Source organism: Dipodomys spectabilis, unplaced genomic scaffold (genome assembly GCF_019054845.1).
Source record: "Dipodomys spectabilis isolate Male_0828 unplaced genomic scaffold, ASM1905484v1 ptg000178l, whole genome shotgun sequence".
Taxonomy (NCBI): Eukaryota; Metazoa; Chordata; class Mammalia; order Rodentia; family Heteromyidae; genus Dipodomys; species Dipodomys spectabilis.
In genome coordinates, this window is record NW_024870855.1 from 12,691,283 (window position 1) to 12,710,527 (window position 19,245).

A 19,245-nucleotide genomic window follows, 5' to 3' on the forward strand; every position below is an offset into this window, starting at 1 on the left:
GCATGGGGCACACATGAGGTTTGAGGAGGGATGGAGCATGGTGGAGCAGAGCTCACAGAGGGAATTCAGGTCTTTGGTTCAGATTTGTGCATTGGGGAGCTCCTTGTATGACATTGTTATTTTATGGGTATAAAGCATTGGAAGGCAACTGTGGGGTTTCACTCAAGTTAAGCCAGTAAGTCATGCCAAGCCTTTCCCCTTGGACCTGAGAGAATGGCAGTGCCATGGAACCCACCAGCTTCTGAGGCAGTTCATTCTCCCCTGGGGGCACCCTAGCATAGGAAAGGGCATGGCTTTGGGGGGCCCTTGGAGCTGGGCGCATGCCAGTTTGGCACAGTTACATGAGCTCTAGGAACTCCAGTTGCTGTGTCTCTGAAGTGGGGGAAAGGGTCCTGCTTAGCAGGGCTTCCCCAGAGGAGGATCTGCCAAGTGCATCATGTGGGCATAGAGGGTGGGCCTACCACATGGGCACAGTGCCATCAGGCAGCTGTTCTTGATTCATGGGGCATCCATGGAAAAAGCCAGTTGGCAGTGTCAGTGATCTTGGTGAGGCCCGAGTTTGTGCAGCTGGACCAGGCACCCTACAGCCATCATAGACTTCCCTGATGAGGACACAGAGAAGACCCACTGGGGCCTGCAGCTGCCTGGGCAGGGTCCACATTTGGGTGGGTGGGGCTGCCACATTCCTCCTGCTGAGATCCCCTTCTGTTCCCTGTCACCAAGAGCGCTGAGCCACCAGCATGATTTCTTCCCATCATGCCTTCCTCCCTCAAATTTTATTATTCCTTACTAGTTGTAGAAATCTTGGGGTCAGTGGTCTTCAGACATAAGCAGGTATTAAAGTTATGGGGTGGAGAGGGGAGCCTCTTAAATGAAGTTTTCTGGGAACTTTCTGCCTGTTTCTAAGATTGCAGTGGAGAGGGTGTGGGGCTGGTGACAGTGTTGAGAATCATTTCTTTCTGGCATCGCCTGGCCTACATGGAGAGCCTTCCACCCATGGTTTCCTGGAGACAGCTGCTGGGTCAGATGGACCAGATGTGGAGCCCCTGCCCTCGGGGCAAGGCCTAAATGACACTAATGTCTAATGGATCAATCTGGGAGGAGCCTCCAAATTGAGGTAGTCCTTGGGTGCCTGCTCCATATGCCACGCTCAGCTACCTTGCCAGACTGCCTCCCTTCTGGAGTGTACAGCATTTTCTCTTTAGCTCTTTAGTGTTGCAATTGCCTTTTCAAATCCTTGCAGTCTTGCTTTTTTGTGGAACGAGAGAATACCAACCCCCCTCCTCCTCCTCCTCCTTCTTCTTCTGGCTTGAACTCAGGATCTTGTGCTTGCTCAGCTTACTTACTTGCTTGGCTGGTGCTCTACCACTTGGACTCTTAACTTTTTTCATGTCATTAGAAGAAGATCTGCTTCAGGGTGGGGGCTAAGTGCAGCTGATGGAATTTTTGAGAACCATGTCCAGGGTGGTGGTGGTTGGGTAAGAAAAGGGTTTTTCTAGGCACCCCATCTTGAACTTACAGCACTCCTTGATGTTCTCCTCGGAACACTCCTGAGCTTGGATGTGTCCTGAGTAGCATGATGGGTGAGAAGTTATTGTCAGGGCTTATAGCTGTAATTAAGAGGCTGGCTTGGGGTACTCATGCCCCCCAGAACACTCACTAGAAAGCACCCAGGTTGAGGAAGACCCTGATGACAGAAAGTAGTATATGCCCACAAAGGACACAGAGGCCATGGGACCCCATTTTCTTGTTTGCATCTGAGTTTGCCATTCTTAGAGTGATACTCTGGCAGGGACCATGGGCTGGTTCTGGAGTGGACACCTTCTGTCTGTCCTTTATTCTTGGTGAGTCCTGAATGCTTGCTCATCAGGCTCTGTACCACTCAATTTATGCCCCTGCCCTTCTTGCTTTAGATTTTTTTTCAGAGAGGACCTTGCTTTTGTCTTGGACCACGATCTTCCTAGCAATGCCTCTTTTGTAATTGAGTTGCAGGTATGACTACACTTGGCTTGTTTGCTGAATGGGATCTTGCTAACTTTTTTTTTGGGGGGGGGGGTCCGGTTGTGGGGCCTGAACTCTGGGCCTGTGCGCTGTCCCTCAGCAATTCAGCTCAAGGCTAGCGCTCTACCACTTGAGTCACAGCACCACTTCCGGCTTTTTTCTTTTTTCTTATGTGGTGCTGAGGAATCGAACCCAGGGCCTCATGCATGCAAGGCAAGCGCTCCACCATTGAGCCACCTTCCCAGCCCCATTGCTAACTTATTTATATTTTTGTCTGGGCTTGCCTTGAAATGTGATCCTCCTAGCCCTGCCTCTACTGAAGCTGGGATGTTAGGTATGAACCACCACTCCTGTTCAGAGTGCTGAAAGTTTTAGGATCCACTATGTGGGTTATATTATACCCGTGACTGACCCTATTGTCTCTATACCCCATCTTTGGTCCCCGTCTGGCCACTTTTATGTCTCCTTCCATCTCTGCGTGAAGGAAGGGCACTGCATTTGTTCATTCATTCATTCACCCCGCAGACCAGGTGTGGGGTGCTGTCTTCATATCTAGCTTTGAGGCCTTTCCCTCCTACGTTGTGCTGTCATCTGTCAGGATGAGGTGGAGCGGCTGAGCACAGGAGTGGGATGTGGCTCTCTTTGTGCAGGGAGGGCCTCTCTCGTAGTAGCTTTTGTAAAATGTGTCTCCCTGGAAACCCACCAACACACAAGACCTCATCTCCAAAGGCTTCAAGATGGGCTTCATTCTCTCTACATCCAGCTCCAAAGCCCAAAACCCTGAAGTCTGAAGCCCCAAAACTCTCAGTCCCTCAGCTTTCAGCCCTGGGTGCCTCAGCTCACATCCGAAGGCCCTTCCTGACCTGAAATACTAAGCATCTCTTTTGTCATTCAGGTCTGTGTGACCCAGAGCCTGTTCTATCTTTGTAGGGAAGAAGCTGAGGGTCAGCTTCCCATTATTCTAACAAACATCCATGAGAGTCAGCCTGTAGAGAGAAGAGGTTCATTGGGCCCACAGGCTCGGGGCCACTGCCTGTGATCAGTTGGGTCCACAGGAAGAGGAGAATGTGAGCACCAGTGGCTCAGGTGACAGCCACTGTTCTCCAGAGACCACTTCCATACTGTGCTATGACCATGGAGACAGCACCATGACTGTGTTGACAGTGCCATGACCATGGTGACAGTGCCATGATTGTGTTACAGTGCCGTGACCATAGTGACAGTGCAGATAGCAGATAGCAGATAGCCGTCCCCTTGTTATGTGTGAGGTCACCAGTGTCTGTTCTCTGAAGTATTTGTGGCTCCATATTGATCTACAGGCATTCTGTATGAACTTGGGATACTGGTATCTTGTTGACATGAATTGCAAACATGATCTAGTCTGGTTTGAATTGCCCTGTGCAGAGTTTTAAAAATACTTGGTTATTTGTCTACCTCATCTCTTCTGATCTGCCTTCCTCTGTTTTGTAGTCAGCATCTTACTGGTTAAGAAATTCTCTAGGTGCTGGTGGTTCACACCTGTAATCCTACCTACTCAGGAAACTGAAATCTGAGGATTGTGGTTCTAAGCCAGCCTGGACAGAAAAGTCCATGAGACTCTTAGTGCCAGTAAACTACTCAGAAAAAGCCAGATGAGATGCTGTTGCTCAAGTGATAGAGCACTAGCCTTGAGCATAAAGAGGCCCAGGGACAGTGTCAAGTCCCTGAGTTGAAGCCCCATGATGGGAAAAAAAAATCCTATCTATCCAGATGCCAGTAGCTCATGCCTGTAATCCTACTCAGTGATATCTGAGGATCATGGTTTGAAACTAACCTGGGAAGAAAAGTTTTTGAGACTATTATCTCTGAGTAATCACACATGAAAAAAGCTGGAAGTGGAGCTGTAGTCTAAATGATAGAGTGCTGGCTTTGAGAAAAAAAGCCTAAGGACAGAGCCCAGATCTTGAGTTCAAGTCCCAGGAGCAGCACCAAAAAGAGAAAACAGGAAAAGAAAAAGAAAAAAGAAATCCTGAGAAAATCACATTTTTAAAAAATATCCTTCCTTCCTTCCTTCCTTCCTTCCTTCCTTCCTTCCTTCCTTCCTTCCTTCCTTCCTTCCTTCCTTCCTTCCTTCCTCCCTCCCTCCCTCCCTTCCTCCCTCCCTCCCTTCCTCCCTCCTTCTTTCCTTCCCTTTTGCTTTCTGTGTGATGTGTTTATTCTGCCTGGAATTCAAAGCTGTGAACATCTTAGTTTATCCTCTGGATGAATAAGAATTCCAGTGCTCATTAACTTGCAGTGCTGGCTCTGATATGTAGAATATTCCACCTATTTCTAGGTGGACAAGGACATTGCTTTGATGGTTTCATAATGAAGTACCAACACCAGCTAGAGCGAGCGTTCTCTTCCCTCCCACCTCTGCTGTTCAAGATCACCTCGGTTAATTTTGGACCATTGTTCTGCCTTATAAATTTTAGAACAAGCTTGTCAAGTTCTATGAAAAGCCTTGTAGGAATTTTTGATTTATTTATTCAACAACATTTCTGTATCACTTATTAGTGTCAGGCTTTTCAGATACTTCCTCAGATGATCCCGACTCTCTTTATTTGTCCCAAGTCTTCTTGCTCAGGAGCACAGTTGCCTTCTTTATCACCTTTTAACTAAATTCCAAGCATATTCTCCATCATGCTCTTGATGGGATAGCTAGATTCATTTCTTGGCCCCTTGTAAAATTTTTGACAAGCTTGTAGAAGATACCATTTGAAAAGCTGCACCTTCTAAATGAAAAGTGTTCTAGTTTTGTGTTGCTGGTATAAGGGAATCCAATAGGGATTTGTGCTGCTAACTCCTGAACAATAGCATCTGCTCTCTGGTACCATAATTTGATTTTTATTTTTCAAAGATCGCTGCATGATAGAATCCTATCATATGTAAAAGTTTGAGACTGGCTTTTTCCAGTCAGTGAGATGATGAGGAAACGCATCCCTGTGGTGGCCCACATCTGTAGTGTGCTCCTTCCCGTGGATGAGAGGTATTCCAGTGTGTAATGGAATGATGTTTGTCTGTTTACCCACTGAAGGAGATTTTGGTGTTTCCAAGTTTTGGGTGATTCGAGATAGAGGTACTACAAACATTTGTGGACATCTTTTGTCTAACTTTTTTTTAAATTATAGAAATATTTGCGTTAGGTGTATTTAATGTCGTTATAAAACAATCAACGCTTTCTGGAATGTCTGCTCTGTTTCACCCTCTCTGCAGCAGTGGCTGATTCTAAAGTATAGTTATAGAATCTATACTATGGAATCTCTATACTCTCTATTAGAATCTGTATACTATAGAATCTATTCTATAGTATCGAATCTATTGTGTTTTCTACTATAAATTCTATAGTATTATTCTTAGAATTTGTGTACGCTAAATAATGAAACGTTTTCTTTTTACCATATGGGATTTGAACTCAGGGCCTATACTTGCTAGGCAAGTGCCACACCTCCAGCTCTTTCTCTCTCTCTCTCTCTCTCTCTCTCTCTTCCCTTCCTCCCTCTCTCTGTTACTGGTTATTTTAAAAAATAGGGTCTTTCTTTCTGTCAGAGTATGCCCCTGGACTGCCATCTACCTAGTTTAGGCTTACAGTTGTAGCTGGGATTGAAGGCATGTGCCACCATGTTCCACTCCCCTCTGTTGAGATGGAGTCTTGTGGACTTTGCCCTCACACTATAAACCTCCCATTCTCATGTTCTTAAGTAATCAGGGTCTCATCTTTTTTTTTTTTTTAAATGCATTTACCTTTTCAGTGTTGGGGGACAGCTTTTCTCTGGCACCATTTATGTGAGTTCTTTTGTGTGTGTGTGTATGTGTGTCAGTCCTGGGGCTTGAACTCAGGGCTTGGGCACTGTCCCTGAGCTTCTTATTTATTTATTTATTTATTTTTGGGTCTGGTCGTGGGGCCTGAACTCTGGGCCTGGGCGCTTGTCCCTCAGCTCTTCAGCTCAAGGCTAGCGCTCTACCACTTGAGCCACAGCGCCACTTCCGGCTTTTTTCTTTTTGCTTATGTGGTGCTGAGGAATCGAACCCAGGGCCTCAGGCATGCAAGGCAAGCGCTCTACCACTGAGCCACCTTCCCAGCCCCTGTCCCTGAGCTTCTTTTGTGTAAGGCTAACACTCTTAACAATTGAGCCATAGCACCACTTCTGGCTTTTTCTGTATATGTGGTACTGAGGAATCGAACCCAGGGCTTCATGCATGCTAGACAAGCACTCTACCACTGAGCCACATTCCCAGCCTTTGCATGAGTTCTTACCCATCTCTTCCTTGAGTGTGTGGTTCCCCATCTGCTCTCAGCACATTTCTCCTTTAAACAACTCTCCCTCCCTCCCGGTGCCCCTCCTCCCACCCCCAGTATGGCTCTGTGATTTGCTCGCCTGAGGTGGAGAGGTGATTTGCTCTCCTTCTTTGTGAGAATCTTGTCCCTGAGGCCAGACTGGTGAGGACTGAGTGAGGCTGGAGTGGGGGCGCCCTGGCAGTGTGGTGGGGAGCCCTGGAGGCTAACATCTCAGATCCTCAGCCTGTGCAGCAACTGCCTGGCTCCTGAGCTGTGTGGACTCAGGTGGGAGGACTGGGGTCTGTGCTACGCCAGGTTGGCGTGAGGGTCTTCAGCACTGCTTACCATATCATTTCACAGATACCATAGGGGCAGTGAGGACCTGCAACGCGACTCTGGGGGGCCACTCAGGGCTTGCCAGTCCAGAGAGTCTTATGCCTCTAATTGTACATGCTTGAGGCTTCCTGACCATCAGGAAACTGAGTCCCTGGGGGGTCCCAAAATGGGCAGCAAGACAGGGCCAGGGCTCATGGCAGCTCAGAGGACGGAGAGGGTTTGTTTGTTTTGGTCTGTGTGTGCCAGTCCTTGGACTTAAACTCTGAGCTTGAGTGCTGTCTCTGAGCTTTTGTGCTCAAGACTAGTATTCTACCACTTGAGCCACAGCTCCATTTTTGTCTTTTTTTTTCTTTTGGTAGTTTAGTGGAGATAAGAGTCTTGTAGACTTTCTTGCCTGGACTGGCTTCAAGCCACAGCCCTCAGATCTCAGCCTCCTGAATAGCTAGGATTACAGGCGTGAGTCACCTGGCTCAGAGTGTTTTAATTAGTGTCTTCCACAGAACAGCAAATGAAGGGCATGGATTTCCTCCCCGAGGTCTCTCTCCCTGGATTCCTGCTGCCCCACTGGAGCCCAGGTAGGGCTGTTTCCAAGGGCTGTCACCATGGCTTCAGGGCTCCCAGGGAGCAGCGTACAGAGTCCGAGTCCTTCAGGGTGGATTCAGAGTGCTCTAATGGTCCCAGGAGTGACCGAGGCTTCCACTTAGCAACTGTGCCCTCCCAAGGCCTGCACAGGGCAGAGTCTGGTCCTGTCTGGGATCAGCTCCCTTGCCCCTCCAGCCTCTACTCTCCAGCCTCCACCCTCTAGCCTCCACTCCGGGTCTTGAAGTTTAGATTTCTGACGGGTGTCAGGTGCAGGGGGCCCCACCCAGAAAAGAGGCAACGATTCTGCTACACAAGGTTGGGACCACCCGACTGGATGATGTGGCTCTGGTCTTCTGTGTTTGTGATCAGAGCAACTTTACATGAAGGCCAAACCTGCCTGCCATGGCGCAGAATGGAGGTGCCCACGGTGTGCACCTGCGGTGTGACCTTGTGACCTTGGGAGGCTCACATGCATTTTCTTCCAGTGCAAAGGGCAGATTTGAGGCGCACGATCGATTTCCTACGTATTTTCTCATTGGAAGGGGCTAAGTTACCTCCCCTCCTCCTCTCCTCTCCTCCTTCTTCTTTCCTTCCCCCAGTGCCATGATTCTGTTATAGTTTCATCTTTGTGGACAGAGCTGTGGAGAACTTGGTATGGAGAGGCTGGGAAGGCATAAAGGCCTGGTGGGAGGGGTGAGGGATCTGGAGTCAGACAGCCACCAGGCTGAGCCAACCTGGTCTCCCAGCTACTCCGCAGAGCCCTTGCTGACTTATCTGTGCTCTGCTATGCATGGGGTAATGATGTCCTCTCTGCCGTCCTCAGGAAATCCTCATGACACACACAGACCCCTGTGGTGAGTGTGGTGTGGCTTCCGAGTCATACAGCCGTGCACCACGCCGCCAGGCCAGCTGTACACAGCAGCTGATGGTGCCCTGGGCGAGCTGCTCAGTCTCTTTAGACCTCCGTTTCCTCATCTGGATGCCCAGCATGGCAGGGAGTGAAGAGCAGTAGTGAAGCCAGGGGCTCTGAGGCCCTGACTTCCTTCGGTCCCTAGGAGCTCCCCTCTGGGACCAGCTCTTCAGAGCCAATCACTATCTGGCTGCCCAGTGCGTGGCAGAGGGTGGCTGGGTGTTTCCAGCTGTGGAGTCCCACCGTGCTGGAGCAGTGGAACACAGCCTCTGCCTGCCCTGCAGGGGCAGAGCCTGGGCGCAGCCCATCACTTGGCCGCACAGAACAGCCTGGTTGCCAGGCAGAGGAATGGCCCAGGAGATGCCGGAGGCGCAGGCAGCCCAGAGGAGGTATCCCAGGGATCCTCTACAGGAGAGGGGCGTCCAAGCCCAACATTGCTCTACCCAGAGCCAGAGCAGAAGACCGCGTCATCCACAGGGTCTGGCTGAGACCTGTGAGGCCTGCGTGGGGGAGCTGTAAAGCTGTCTTGGACAAGGCCAGGCTCAACTGTCACCACAACCTGCACTTGGTCTCACTACTGGGCACTCCTGGACAGATGCCGAAACCCTTCTGAGCCTTAGATGTGCCATTCATGAGACAGAAATAATCACACTGCCTCTGAGCATACCCACTTGTGAAAATAGCATGCCAGCGTGTTCCAGGACCCGGCCTGGTGGTCCATTCCAATGTCAGCCCCCGGCCTCTGAGTGCGGCCATCTGCCGTGTGTTGCCCATTCCTGTCTTTTCTCATGCTGTCCCTCTGTGGGGTCACAGTACCTGTACCACGTGGGTCCGGAGAAGCTCCCTGACCCCCCTTTCCCCCCTTCAAGTTTCCTGGTCCTCTCTGTTTTTGAGCTCTTGGAGATGCTAAGTGCCCAGCATAGCGTGAAGGCTCCTACCTCAATCTGAAGCAGGGTCTCCTGGCTATGGGGTGTTGCTGAGGGTCTCTGAGATCACGTTGAAGTTGTCACCAAACTGCAGTCACCTGAAGGCTGGAGCAGGACGGGGGCCTGTTCCCCAGGGGCCACTCCAGTGGCATGGGCTGTGGTCAGCAGCCTCATCCTGCCCCTGTGGGGCTGTCTGCCGGGCAGCCTGAGTTTCCTCTCCACCTGGCTCTACAGAGGTGCCACCCCTGTCACCTCCCAGGCTGGTGGGTCCCACAGGGCCACGGGGCCATGGGAAGCTGCCAAGGGGGTCGCCGAGGAGGTCAAGCCTGCCTTTCCTCTGTGACATGAGGTGTCATGGTCTTATTCACGGTGTGGTCCTGTGGCTGAGTCACATGCCAGCTGGGTGCTAGGAACAGACACCCAGGGCCCTGCCACACAGTGCCAGGGAGTGGACTTACAGCTGCCTCACTGGTCATGATCAGATGCATTCTGCACACGCGCTGCGGAGGGCAGGAGGGGAGGAAATGGGGCCAGGGGCAGCAAAGGGGGCCTGGTGTGGTCTGGGTGGTCTTTTTGCCCGGTGTCTCCACTGTTCTCGTGCTCTCCTCTGTACACTTCCTCTTGGAGCCACGTGTGGGTTTCTTCCCTGAACTTTGTGCAGGCAGTGTTTAGGCCCCGGGCTCCATCCATCCTTCACTTTCAGGAATCTATGCTTTGGCTAGGCTTAGACTAGCAGTAAGTCTCCTAAATACTGTTGGGGGGGGGGGTGGTAAAGGAGGTTGAGGGATATCTGTGCTCTGATCAGGGTATCATGGAGAACTCTACTGAGAAACTGGCACCACCAAAGCAGAGGTGGCTCACAGCAGCCTGGGGCCTGAGTCTCCCCATTGGCCCCTCATCCTGGGTCTTTGGGAGCGGAAGGCTCAGGGAAGTCAAACTCCTGTGAGCAGGTCTGAGCACTGGCTTCTCCAGTAACAAGGAAAAGTATCTGGGTCCTTATTCTCACCCTTTCTTCCTGTGGGGTGTGTGTGTGTGTGTGTGTGTGTGTGTGTGTGTGTGTGTATATGTGTGTGGTGTCAGCCACCTGTCTTCCTGGAGTTGCTCACCTGGGAAGGTCACTGGGTCAGGACTGGAGCTTGTGGTAAAAGAGACGCCAGCCAGCACCTTGGACTGGGCCCCCCTAGAAAGCTGGCACCCAGGTGGGTCCCCTCCTAGGAAGCCAGCACCCCAGGGCAGCTGGCTGCTCCTGTGTTTGCCCCTCCCACCTCCCAGCTGCGTTTATGCTCCCCCAGCTGCCACCACTTTCAAAACAAGGCTGGCACTGTTGTGGGTGCTACTTTTGGTTACAAAGCACTGTGCACCTGCCCAGTCCTCCACCACAACTGTTTGGCCCACCTGACCTTTCCCAACATGGCCCCCTGCCCTCTCTGATGGCCTGGATTGGGCGGGGGGCTTGGCTGGGGCTGCAGAGTCTGCCTCTGGTAGGGGCCCAGCCCTCTGCATGAGCTCCCTGCTCTCATTGGCCTCCATGCAGCTCTCTGCCTTGAGATCTGTGGCTGGGCATCCAAAGAGGAAAGGCACCCAGCAGACACCAGGTCAGCCCGTCACCTCGAAGCCTGCTGTGGAGACAGTGACATGCCCAAGTAGCTTCTGGGGCACCTGTTAAAGCCCCGAGGCCTGTCCTTACTCACAGGGACTCAAGCTGGTATCCTACTGCCACAGTGGGTAAAGCAGAGGCATAGTGCCCTTCCTCCCCCACTTCCTCCTTCCTTCCCTCCCCCTCCCTCCTTCCCATACTTGTCCCCTCACTCCACTCCAGCTCTCAGTGTGGAAGGTCCAAAGTGATATGAAACAGATTTTTCACTACCCACTTGTCTCCTAATGACCCTCATAGCTGCCTGTTGCCCACAGTGGCAATTCCCTAAGGCAGAGACATGCCTTGGTTCTGGACATTAATGAGGAAATAGCAGCATTTTTCAGGATGAGGGAGGGGTGACTAAACTGTGCCCTTTCTTAGGCTTCCGGGCCTGATGATGGGGCCCACAAGGCCCTGATCACTGGTTGGGGTGTGATCTAGTTTGTCAATGTCCCCAGGCCATTCCCTTCTAGTCTGTGGCCTAGGACATGGGGGAGGGGAGGGGGAGACAAACCTCTGGAAGATTCTAGGGGGCTTTAGGCACTCTGGAATCTGTGATCCCAGACTACTCTGAAATCTGAGTCTAGAATGTACTTTACCTATGTGTGCATTTGTGCACATGTAACATATATATGCATATATAAGTGAACAAAATCATAACACATATGCACTCCTGGGAAAGAGTAATAGCCAGCTGTTTTTGACTACTTTGATAAAATATTTTTCCTTCTGTGGGGGGCAGAGAAGGAGGGGGTGATGGGTGAATATGATGGAAGTATCATATATGTGTGTGTGTGTGTGTGTGTATGCGCGAAACAGCAGAATGAAACTCACTAAGAACTGTTAGGAGCCATTAACAAGGAACATTACAGACAGCATGGATCAGATCAAGTTCATTGTGTGCATGTTTGTAACTATCAGAATGAAATTCCTCTGTTTTAATTTATGCTAATAAAAACACAAACACAGCTGGGCACCAGTGGCTCTCACCTGTAATCCTAGTTACCCAGGAGGCTGAGATCTGAGGATCGCAGTTCAAAGCCAGCCCATGCAGGAAAGTCCATGAGACTCTTCAATAAACCACCAGAAAACTGGAAGTGTCTCTGTGGCTCAAGTGGTAGAGTGCAAGCCTTGAGCTGAAGAGCTGAGGGACAGCGCCCAGGCCCAGAGTTCAAGTCCCACGACCGGCCAAAAAAATAAAATAAAGTAAAATAAAAACACAAACACTACTGGGCATCAGTGGCTCATGCCTGTAATCTTAGCTACTTAGGAGGCTGAGATCTGAGAATCAAGGTTTGAAGCCAGCCTGGGCAGGAAAGTCCATGAGACTCTTATCTCCAATTGACCAGCAAAAAAGCTGGAAGTGGAGCTGTGGCTCAAGCTAGAGCACTAGCCTTGAGTGCAAAAGTCTGTGGCCAGAGCCCAGGCCCTGAGTTCAAGTCCCAGAAATGGCACAAAATAAATAGTAAAAGTATTTTTCTGATTATAAAACTAAGCAATATTTATTATAAGCCATTATATGAAAAAAGTATTTAAAAAGTCAGAAAGCTTCCCAACCTCCAGCACAGGGGAAGTAAGGTTCCTGTCCCCTCTCTGATGGAGTTTCCATCTCTATGTCTGCAGCTATGCACATTTAGAGTGTGCCTCACTGTTGGATTGGGAGCTTGTGTTTGATACAGCAACGTGGCACATGAACTTTCCATCCATCTGCCCCATTACTTTCAGAGCATCTTGCCAAATGCAAGCTCTACTTGCACCTTACAAATGGAACCTGTCATCCCAGCGATGCGGGAAGTGTGAAAAGAAGGATCCAGAACCAGCAGGCCTGGGCAAGACCAAGAGCAAGAACTCCTGAGCGGTGGTGGCTGATAGTTTGGAGCAGCCATGACCAATACTGCATACCAGATGATCAGCAGCAGGATGCAGGTTCCTGGGGCGGGAGCTATTGAACAAACCTGCCCTGTGCATTTAGCAAGTGTTCCAGGGAGGTGCATGATGTCCTCTGGTTCGAGAACCACAAATCTGGAAGGGGCATCAGGGATGGAGGTGGTAAAGGGAGTGGTTGGCCTGGATCTCAAAGGATGGGCAGGAGTTGGTCAGCTAGATGTCCCCAGGGGAGGGGCAGAAGGCCAGAGTGGGGAGGGGAGAGGTGGGAAGAGTAGTTTTAAGGTCAGCAGCAGTCCTGGTGGGTGACGGCTCTGACAGATGCTCTAGCAAAAAGAGCTAGCTTTCTGGACACACGTATTAAAGATTTTGTCCACTAGGTGGCACTGTGGGAAGTTAAACTTCAAGAAGTTGGGCCTGATGGGGGAGGGTGCTCTTAGTTAAACTTTTAGAAGTTTGGCCTCGTTTGGGGGGAGGGGTGCGTGCTCTTTGGGGAGGGGGGCAGGATTGTGGCCTCTCTTACCTCTTCCTCAGTTTGCGGCTTGCTGGCAGTGAGTACAGTGGTTTTTCTCTGCCAAGGACACCCTCTTACCATCAAGAAACCCCATGAAGGCCCAGAACAATGAACCTACTTGTTGGTGTGCTAGAAACAGAGGGAAAATGAACTTTCCTCTCTGAGAATAAGTTGTCTCCGTGGGTGTGGTGGTGCTGGAAAGATGTCTGTGCCGCTGTCCCAGTAGCAGCATTGCCTGTGGGCCGGGTGTTTATTCCAGCCAGCAGAGCTGGGTTGTGTCTGTGGGCATGGGGCTTCAAGACCTGAACCTGTAGGAAACCAGTGCTGGGGGTGGGTGGGTGCAGGGAACTCTGATGCCACCCACAGACCTAAGTCTTGAACTCTGCTTCTCCTGCGTGACCGGATCTGGGACACACTCCCACCTTGGCGAGGGTGGGAGGGTGTGGGGGTCTCAGGCTGAGTGTGAAGCTCTGAGTCACTCTTGTCTTCACCACAAGGTGGCCTTTGCAACTCTGCTTTTGAAGCAGGCCATCAGTGTCTGCCACAAACATCTTGAAGAAAATGAGAGAGAGAAAAAAAATACCATCCCATTTTTTTTTTCTTCTTCTATGGTGCCTAAAGGAAACAATTTTCTGGTTGTGGTAGCATACACGTTTGTAATTCCAGCTATGTATGGGAGAGGCTTAGGTGGGAGGATTGTGGTCTGAGCTGTCCTGGGCAAAAAAACACGAGTCTGTCCCCAAATAAACAAACATGAATAAGGGCTGAGGCTATCCCTTGACAGATAGAGTGTCAAAACCATATGTGTGTATTTCACACACACACACACACACACACACACACACACACACACACACACAGGAGTTAGAGCTGGGGCTTGCTTGATAGTGTGCTTGCCTTGTAAGTGCAAGGTCCTGAGTTCAAACCCCCTAAACCACTGCCACAAAAACAACAGAACAAAAACAGCCAGGCAAGCCATCTGTGATTCATTCCTCTTCCTTTCCCCACTCGTTTCCCTCTGTGATACCATAACCTTGAGTCTGGAAAACTCTTGCCACTACCTGAGTTTTTCAAGTGCTGGTAGCAAGTCATGTTTCCCACACTCACCCTAGTGAGAGGCTACGAAGGCCTGATTACAATTTTCACCTGGGAATGCCCGGCCCCTGGTCCAGGCTGTGAAGTCCCCCTGCTTAGGCAGGAATAGAAATGAGAATCTCTTGGTTGAGGAAGGAAACAAGATGGCCATTTCTCACAGGTGGCCCTGTACCCTTGGATAAGTTGAGAATATTTTCCTTTTTAAAGTGTTCGGTACAGGGCCAAGGTATCCCATTTTCTCCCTGATCTCAAATTGAAGGAGGTGTTGGGGAGCTGGATGTGCTCCATGAGCTGGATGTGCCTTCACTGCCCCCTGCTGGCCAATCTTAGACATGTCTCCTCTATAACAGTGAAGCAAGCTGACACAATGCTGGGAACACATAGGTAGGATTGCCAGATTTACAAAAGTAGCCTGAGATTGAATTTGTTGAAGGAAAAATCATCCAAAACATAGTGAGCTTTAAAACATCTACCTTTGCAGACATGGCTCTGTTCATTCTTTGTGAAAGGATGCACTGAATTCAGGACATTTCTTCCGTATGGCCAAGGCCATTTCTCTCTCCCACAGTGAGGGCCCTTCCAGCAAGCATCTGCACCCTCCCTGAGCCTTGAGTGCTGTTTTTGATCTAAGCAGAGAGAGTGTTCCTCCTGTTGGTGGCTGTGGTGGTGTTCTTTTAGTTGTTAATGTCGGCCTTCAGTGTGGACCCTAAACAACTCAGTATCATCTTTCTGGGAATGAAAAGTGAGATTTAAAGTGAGTCAAACTTAGCATTTCTACCTGATCACGCTTTCTTCCTTTTCTCCACAGCTTGGCCTGTTCTGTGGACACATGAGCCTTGTTCTTAATTATATCTTATTTTTTTTTTTATTCCAGTTGCAAATGAAGCTGGAGACAAGAATGCTAGGCCGCTTGCCCGCTTCTCCCGTGAGTACTTTTGTTTTGCTCTCTCAGAACACCTTGGTTTCCCAGAGCCCACTCTTGTGTGGCTCACCCCGTTAGCCCTGTTAGAAGTGGAAACAGAACCATCGTTTCCCAAATAAGTTTTATCCCACAGCTCAGGGAGGATGGTGAATATGCTCCTGCTCCTTTCTTTTCAAGGATGGTCCAGTAAATGAATACCCTCGGGCCATAACTGAGCCCTGCAGGGGGTAGCGTGTGCCCCTTGGGGAGTTCCTGACGCTGTCAGAGGAGGAGGGGGGGCCAGTCCTAAAGCCTGAAGCTGGGAGCCCCTGTGTGGATAAAGAAGGCTCATGTTGCACTTGGCTTCTGTGATTTCTAAGCTGTGTGGCTGAGTTGGAAGAATACTTCCCACTTGATAACTTATTACCTGGAGATCAGTAAGGATGTGAGAAAATGCATATAACAGAAAGAGAGAGAGAGAGAGACAGATAGACAGACAGAGACAGAGACAGAGACACAAAGAGAGACAGAGAAAAGAGAGAAAGAGAAAGGGGGGAGAGAGAGACACTTAGTGCAGTATCCTGGAAGAAGTCATGTGTTGCATTAGCTCCCAAGTCTTTGGTGGCCTGCACACAGAGGCAAACACTGAGGTCTTTTAGGGAGGAAAATGAAATCTCAGCGCGTCATTTTGAACTGATGTTGGTTCACCGTGGGAATGCAGTGTGCAGCCAGCCACACAGACAGATGCAAAAGTCCTGCCAGCTTGTGTGGAGTGCGATCTGACCATGGAGCATGGAGCAAGCACTGTACTATGTGGTTTGGGGCCCTGGGGTCCAGAGAAGCCTCTGGGTTGGGGGAGGCGCTGCTGGAGTTGGTGCTGCTGGTGGTCTACGCAGTGCTTCCTGAGCCTTGGGTCCTGTCTGAGGCCCCCTACCCGGCTGGCTCCCTCTTTGACCGTGATGAGTCTGACTTCAGTTGGGATCATGTCCCTGGTAGCCACAGGAGAGGCAGAGCTGGGAAGTCGGATTTCCCCCCTGTCCCTCAAAAACCGCAGAAGAATGAAATGTCCAGGAGGATGGGGAGTCATGGATAACCTTGAGTTGGAGGCCGCTTGAGGTAATCCAGGGCAGCTTGGCTTTGATGGCCAGCTGGTTTATGAATACCAGGAGCTTGGCTGCCCTGGGTGGGAGCCTGTGTACAAGGATGTGGAGGGTACAGAAGGTGATTCCTATCTAAGAAAGAAACCCAATGATCATGAGGGTATAAAGACCACATGTAGTATTGGGTAAGGCCACAGGGAGGCAGGATGAGCCTGGATGGTGCCGACTTCCATCTGTTTGTCCACCCTAGACCTACCAGAGGCTCTGTTACCATGGGTCAGCATCTCCCACCCTGTGTATGTGGGGGGGAGGGGAGGGAAGGGAAGAGGGATTACTGCCCCGAATCTTGTAGTTGGGCAGTTCTATCCTGGAGTTTTAACTACCTCCCTAAATGAGTGGAGAATAATTTCTCCTTGAGAAAAGCAATTATGGAAAAAAATAATAGTATCAAAAGCAAGGGAACTGGAGGCTTGGAGGCTCACAGCAACGCCTTCAGCATATGCTTCCTGCTTTGGAGGGGCATCCAGGAGTCCTGTGGATGAGCTGGACTGAGCAGGGAGAGGCAGCACTTGGTTGGTGTGGGCTGGATGAACCATCCCCTCTTCTGGCAGAGGTGGGCAAGGGAATGTGCTGTGTGCCTGGGAAGGGTAGAGGGTGGGGCACTGTTATGTGGCTGTGCCCAGGTGTGGCTACCCAGGGAAGGTTTAGCCTGAGCTGCACTACTAGGAGCTTGGCCTGGAGAAGATAGATTATGGAAGATGGGCAAGAGGCTGAATGGAGGGCTGGGCTGGTGGCTGGGATTTCTGTGTTCTCAGGGCCTCATGCTCAACAATAGTCAAGACCGCTCACCTCTGCTTCCCATGTTTCTCAGTAAAAAGTTGTATTGTTAAGGCAGGTGCTGGTGGCTCATACCTGTAATCCTAGCTACTCAGGAGGCTGAGATCTGAGGATTGCCAGCTTGGGCAGGAAAGTCTGTGAGACACTCTCTCTCTCTCTCTCTCTCTCTCTCTCTCTCTCTCTGTTAGTCATGGGGCTTGAACTCTGGCTTGGGTACTATCTTGGCGCTCTTCAGCTCAAGGCAAGCGCTCTACTGCTTGAGCCACAGCGCCACTTCCGGTTTTCTACTGGTTTCTAGTTATCTCCAATAATGGAGATAAGGGTCTCATGGACTTTTCTAAACATGCTGGCTTTGAACCATGATCCTCAGATCTCAGCCTCCTGAGTAGCTAGAATTACAAGTGTGAACCACCAGCGCCCAGCCCCGTGGGACTCTGATCTCCAATTAACCACCAAAAAGCAGGAAGTGGAGCTGTGGCTCAAGTAGTGGAGCACCAGCCTTGAGCACAATAGCTCAGAGAGCACCTGGGCCCTGGGTTCAAGCCCCAGGACTGGCACATACACAAAAAAAGGTATGTTGTTGATGGTAGCTATAAGATTTCTACATACCAGGGGCTTAGAGGCAACAATCGAGCAGAATCCTGTGCACATCACAGCCTTGGAGAACCAAGGCTCCAGGGGACCAGGTGTGTGGTGGAGACAGGGGCAGAGTCAGAGGTGGATTAGGGGCAGAGTCAGAGGTGGATCAGGCAGAACCTGGTCAGGGGCGGAGCCATGATTGGGCAGAGTCAGGGGTGGAGTCATGGGCTGGGTCAGGGCAGAACCTGGGAGGGGGTGGGGCTGGGGCAGAGCTGCCCAGTGCTCTAGTTCGATTTATGTATTTCTGCAGTCTGCTATGGAGAACTTCATGGATGTAAGACAGCATGTATCCTTACCAGATAACAATACACGACTGCGAGGCAACAATACACCAGTGTGGCTGTTATTTCTTTCTGGAAGGTGTGGGGGCTGGTAGGGTGGGAGGGGAACCCACAATCTCACCTCCCACCCCCTTGAATTGTCAGCACACTTGAATCATATCTCCAGCCCAGCTTTTTGTTGGTCATTTTAGAGATGGAGTCTCATAGACTTCCCTGCCTGGGCTGGCTTTGAACCTCAGGCCTCCTGATTTTAGCATTCTGAGTAACCAGGATTATCAGCCTAGCTCACTGGTGCCTGGAAATTCCTGCCATTTTATACATAAATGAGATACAGTATGTTTTCTGCCAGGCCCCAAGTTCACAGGGAAGGCCAGAGAGATGCAGCCAGGCTGCTGAACTCGGAGTAGCGTCTCCTTTACCCTCTCTTGAATGTTCTTTGAATAGAATTAGGATGAAGTTTTGGGTTCCAGGCAAGAGGTAGACCAGAATCAACTGAATATTCTCTCACTTTTTCGACACATAGAAATACTGAACGAAATATTTTCAAAGCACTTTAAAATGCAAAATTCCCTTGTGATGGAAAGAATCCTACAGGGGCGAGAAATGGAGGAGGAATTTCCTGTGAGTGATGCTGGCTGGGATCACAGCCCTGAGTCTGCTCCTGTGCTGTGCAATATGAAGAGTTGGAGTTGCCTAAACTCAGACCCTGAAAACATATGGCAGATTTTGTTTTCCAAAAATATTTGCATCTCAATCTCCTTCCCACACGTTCTTCTTTCCATGTGATGTGACAAACCTCCTACAAGATGAAAAATCTGCATCCTCTCCCTCTGAGCTGAGGGGGGGCCTGGAGCCGAGGTAGAAATATGATTGGACTTGGAAAGCTCCATCCACAGAGGTAGGGCGGGGTGGGGGATGGGGAACCTTCCACCTGTGGCCTGTGGGACTCTTGTTCCTCGACCACTGTCAGCCTGCTGTGAGGAGCCAGAGTCCTTGTGGAAGTCCTACCTCTGAGCCCTCACTCTGTTATACAGCAATTGGATAACTGCAGTGAAATGGACACAGACAAACCAAATATACCTGCAGGGCTGAGGAGGTCAGAAGGAGCTAGCTTGCCTCTTCTGGCTCTTGGGGATAAGTCTTCCTGGAGCAATTGAAATGACTTGCATGGTCCAGCATTCCTTCCCAAGTTGGGTCTGGACTCATCAAGGCTGAACCAATTCAATTTGACATGCTGCAATGATCAGGAGCAGAGGATGACCACAGAGACACACTTATTTTCTTCCTGACATCAAGGAGATCTTAG

General features: G+C 50.3%; 1 protein-coding gene across 6 annotated transcripts in view; it reads left to right on the forward strand.

Annotated features, from left to right (window-relative positions):
- The window catches only part of Pde1c (phosphodiesterase 1C), a 253,566-nt gene that overhangs the window by 28,041 nt on the left and 206,280 nt on the right, over window positions 1-19,245 (forward strand). For all 6 annotated transcript variants that reach the window (XR_006149805.1, XM_042695103.1, XM_042695104.1 and 3 more), the window contains exon 2: window positions 15,056-15,106. Coding sequence is in view for 5 of the 6 variants with exons in the window: in XM_042695103.1 (XP_042551037.1) it covers window positions 15,056-15,106 (51 nt within the window). In the remaining variant the exon portion in view is untranslated. The remainder of the gene's footprint in view (window positions 1-15,055; window positions 15,107-19,245) is intronic.